The sequence below is a fragment of the Corvus brachyrhynchos genome, unplaced genomic scaffold, assembly GCF_000691975.1.
Source record: "Corvus brachyrhynchos isolate BGI_N302 unplaced genomic scaffold, ASM69197v1 scaffold365, whole genome shotgun sequence".
NCBI lineage: Eukaryota > Metazoa > Chordata > Aves > Passeriformes > Corvidae > Corvus > Corvus brachyrhynchos.
This window is the reverse complement of record NW_008239544.1, coordinates 280,399-284,495: the sequence shown is the minus strand read 5'-3', so window position 1 is coordinate 284,495 and position 4,097 is coordinate 280,399. Positions and strand designations below refer to the sequence as shown.

Genomic DNA, 4,097 nt, shown 5'->3' with positions numbered 1-4,097 from the left:
CATATAGACTCCCACAGACTAAATCCCTTTAACATATGGGAAATGCAGTGGATGGGTCTTTAGCTATTGTTCAAGGAAAAAAAAAATAAAGAAGGGAAGGACCATTATTTACCAACAGCACTTTGTTTCTTGTTTTTGTGGTGTGTGGTTTCTGAGGCAGCTCACTGCAGTGCCTCACACTGCCAAGGAGCAAATGCAGCCAAGGTTAGAAGTCAGGTGTGCTGTCTGTGCTCTGAGCAGGGGTTGATCTCTCCCTCATTCCATTTTCAGCTGCATTTGGTGCACTGGAATGCTGTGGAGTACCCGAGTTTTGAGGATGCTGTGATGGAAGGGAATGGCTTGGCTGTTATTGGAGTGTTCTTAAAGGTAATTGTGTTCTGCATGACCAGCTGTAATGATGCCTTTCTGTTTGCAATCTGGTAAAGCCCATTTAGGGCAATTAAGGGAAGGCTGGGAGGAGATCCCATCAATCCATACAAATGTCTCCAAGGGATGTCAGAGGATGGTGCCAGTGACAGGATGAGGAGCAATGGCCAGAAACTAAAACCAGTTTCACCTCAAAATGAAGAACTTTATGTTGAGAGTGGAACAGCTGCCCAGGAAGGACCTGGAGTCTCCTTGTCTGGTGACACTCCAAGCCCACCTGGATGTGTTCCTGTGTCACCTGCTCCAGGTCCCCTGCCTTGGACCAGATGATCTCCAGAGCTCCCTTCTAAACCCTAAATATTCTGTGATTGTTGTTATCAAAAAACACTAATGCTGATAAGTAGAACTGATTGATTATTGATCAGCTTATTGACTGTCCAACCCCTCCCTGTCCCTGCAGCTGGGAGCACGGCACGAAGGGCTGCAGACCCTGGTGGATGCCCTGCCAGCAGTCAGACACAAGGTCAGTGCTCTGAGGTGTGCCACCCATCGCCACCCAACAGAAAGAACGCTTGGAGAACAACAAAACACCGAGAAAAGCTTTCTTCCTTAAATTTTACCAGGGGGAGGGCTGATTGACACCTTGTTGATTACAGGGGAAGTGGGAGGGGAAGCTGATTTTTCAGGAGGAATTGGATACTTTAAGCTTTCCAAACCACTTGAAGAAATGCTACTCTTGAGATTGTTTCCCCTTACAAGGACATGCTTGAAGTGGGAGTTTATTTACTGTGGGATTAAGGCGTTTTGATTTTTGTCTGCTCTTTGAGGAGGAGATTGTTTGCTTTTTTATAAACACTGCTGGGTTTCTGCTGGGTGAACGGGATCTTTCCTAGCAGACTCCTGCCAGGAGAGGGAGCGCTGAGTCTCTGACAGTGCTCAGAAGCAGCTCCTCCCCGTGCCAGTTCCCTTCTGAAAAACCACATCGACTGAACAAACCACTTCTGAAAAAACCACAAAAAAAACACATCTACCTTTTCAACTGCTCTTCACATCCAGCTGAAGTCGCTGTGCCACTATTTCTCACAGGAAGGAGTTTCTAAAATCCAAATAGAGTTTTTATGTCAGAGCAGTGACAGTTCTGCCAGATAAACACCAAACACGGCAGTTCAGTGCCAGAAGACCTCCCCAAATATGAATATACATCTATTACGAAACGATAATAATTTACAGCATGTGAATTTAAAAGAAACTAAGCCAAGAGCTGCCAGTATATCCTGAAAATCCCCCAGGAGCAATGTTTGTGTGGGAAGTCCTGGATTCTGAAGCTCCTACATTCTGTCTGATATCCCACTTGTGGGATTGAACATTTTGGAGACGGGAATATTTAATTTAAATAAAATTTTAGTCCTCTTCCTGCTGCCTAAAATCACATGGTAAAAAGTAAAACACTTTGTTTGCAGTCTTTAAGGATCTGGCACAGCTACCTGAACTTATTCCACCACTTACTCCCTCTTTTTCCTGGCTGCATCCAGCTCCCACAAAGCCTTAGGCCATGGATCCTTCTCACTCTGTTTTTCCTCCACTGAATTCCTCATGGCTTGTGGGGACAGCAGAAATACTTAAATTTTGTCTGCTCAGCAGCTGCCCCTTACACCTCAAACCCAGTTTTATACAAGTTTATGTGATTTAAAATTATTACATTATTAATATTCCCAACACCTCATTTCCCGTGCACACACATAACACAGTTTTTAGTCTCATTGTCAAGATCTTTTTCAACTTTGTCATTTTTTTCTCTAAACACCATCCTTAAAGATGCTTTTTCCTGCTGTTTAGGACACTGTGATCGAGTTTGATGTCTTTGATCCCTCCTGTTTGATCCCTTCCTGCCCTGATTACTGGACCTACGCCGGCTCTTTGACCACTCCCCCCCTCACTGAATCAGTCACGTGGATCATTAAGAAGAAGCCAATAGAGGTGGATGAAGACCAGGTAAATCTCACTTTTCCTTTCAGAACACCCCTCTTCCTGCCACAGAGGGGAAGATGCACAGAACCAGTTCTTTACCAGCAATTCTCTGAAAACACAAAATTTCACTGTGTTTTCACAGAGATTTATGACTGCTTCAGCCCAGGATCTGGGGAGGAATCCTGGCATTAACAGCCACTAATACTGAAAGACCTAAGACCTCTCCAAGATGTTCTTGCAGCTTTATTGAGCTTTTCTGACTATTCTCAAGAGTTTTATCTTCACCTGTGATACACAATTGTGAAACCTGCCCCTTGCAAACTTGGGAGGTTTTAGGAATTTACTGGAATAGTGTGTAAATTTGCTCTCCTTAGCGTGATGCAGCCTTTTTTGTGGAGGGAAGGGAAAAAGAGAAGATTTTGTGAAATGGAGATTGTTAACGGAGAACTGCAGGCATAGTGTGGCATTCTTTTAAATTGAAATTTTTCTCAGTTTTTCTTTTTTTCTTGGCTGTTTACTCTCCTTTTTTCATGGCACAACAGTGACTTACCATTGGCATGGCCTTGTGAGCACTAAAAGCTCATCTGCTGCATACTTTATTTTAATCCCAGTGAGAGAACAACTCTGGGGATTGGTGCTTTTTGGGGTTCCCTCTTCTCTGGGTGCCAGCGAGGGTGTAAACAGAGGTTGGACGAAGTATTTGAATGGAAATGGCTCTTAGGTGTGCCACATTTGGGGTTTAATTTCCCTAAGGATGGCAGATGACTGATAATTCTCCCATGCTGGTGTGGATAATGGGATAGTCTTTACCAGCAGGTGCCAAAGGTGTTGGTGCTAAAATCCCTCAGAATGCAAACGTAGCGCTACCTTTGATTTCATTTTCTTCTCCAAGAATAAATGCTTGCCTTTTGCCATGAATTCCCAACCTGGGGAATTAACTGGGAAGTGACTCAAGTGGCCCTTTGTGGTTCCCAGCTGGAAGCCTTTCGGATGCTGCTGTTCACGTCGGACGGCGAGGAGGAGAAGAGGATGGTGGATAACTTCCGCCCGCTGCAGCCGCTGATGAACCGCACGGTGCGCTCGTCCTTCCGCCCGCAGCGCCGGTGGGACCCCGCGCTCCGGCCCCACGCCGAGCAGCTCGGGCCTTAGATGGCCCAGCACCCTCGGTCCAGCTGCACAGCACAGCAGCCTGGAGGATTTGTCCTTTCTCTGCAGCCCTCTCACAGGCAGTGCCCCTTGACCTTCACTAGAGAAGCTGTGGGGTATTTTAGTTATGCTTTTTTTTTTTAAGAAGTAAATGATATTAACCCGTAACAAATTGACTTGCTCTAAGGCAGGGATTGATATAAGGAAATGTTTTGACAGTTAAAGGAAATGTAAGGACAGGAGAGCTTCTCCCCTGCCCCTTCTCTGAATTGTTCTGTGTCTCTTCAAATGCTCTTTCAGTGCCTTTGTGAAAAACGAGCTTCACTCTTCGTAAAATTTGAAGCAAAGTTTAATAAAAGGGACAATTAGGAGACAACAGCAAAAAGGGGCGGTACGGCCGGGTGCTTGGCAGAGATCCAAAGGCACACCTCTACATCCAAAAGATCGTCTTAAAAAGTACATCGCTTATTTCGTATTCATCACTGTCATGCAGAATTCATTAATTCTTTGGAGTTGCTGGGTATCATCTTATCAGTCTTATCTTTTTCCTTGGCTCCATTCCATCTGGTTTCGGATTCTTTTGATACGATTTTCCAGGAATGTGAAGACCCCCCCCC

At 45.0% G+C, this 4,097-nt stretch overlaps 1 protein-coding gene across 3 annotated transcripts in view; it reads left to right on the top strand.

Annotated features, from left to right (window-relative positions):
* CA5A (carbonic anhydrase 5A) overlaps nucleotides 1-3,939 on the top strand; it is a 16,786-nt gene extending 12,847 nt beyond the window's left edge. The window contains exons 4-7 of one of the 3 annotated variants that reach the window (XM_008639179.2): nucleotides 271-366; nucleotides 827-889; nucleotides 2,203-2,358; nucleotides 3,310-3,939. In XM_008639179.2, coding sequence (XP_008637401.1) covers nucleotides 271-366; nucleotides 827-889; nucleotides 2,203-2,358; nucleotides 3,310-3,483 — 489 coding nt within the window. In that variant the 3' untranslated portion in view covers nucleotides 3,484-3,939. Of the gene's footprint in view, nucleotides 1-270; nucleotides 367-826; nucleotides 890-2,202; nucleotides 2,359-2,476; nucleotides 3,201-3,226 lie in introns of those variants that run through there. The other 2 variants (XM_017741402.1, XM_017741401.1) reach the window with 2 other exon arrangements.
* The last annotated feature ends 158 nt before the right edge of the window (nucleotides 3,940-4,097 follow it).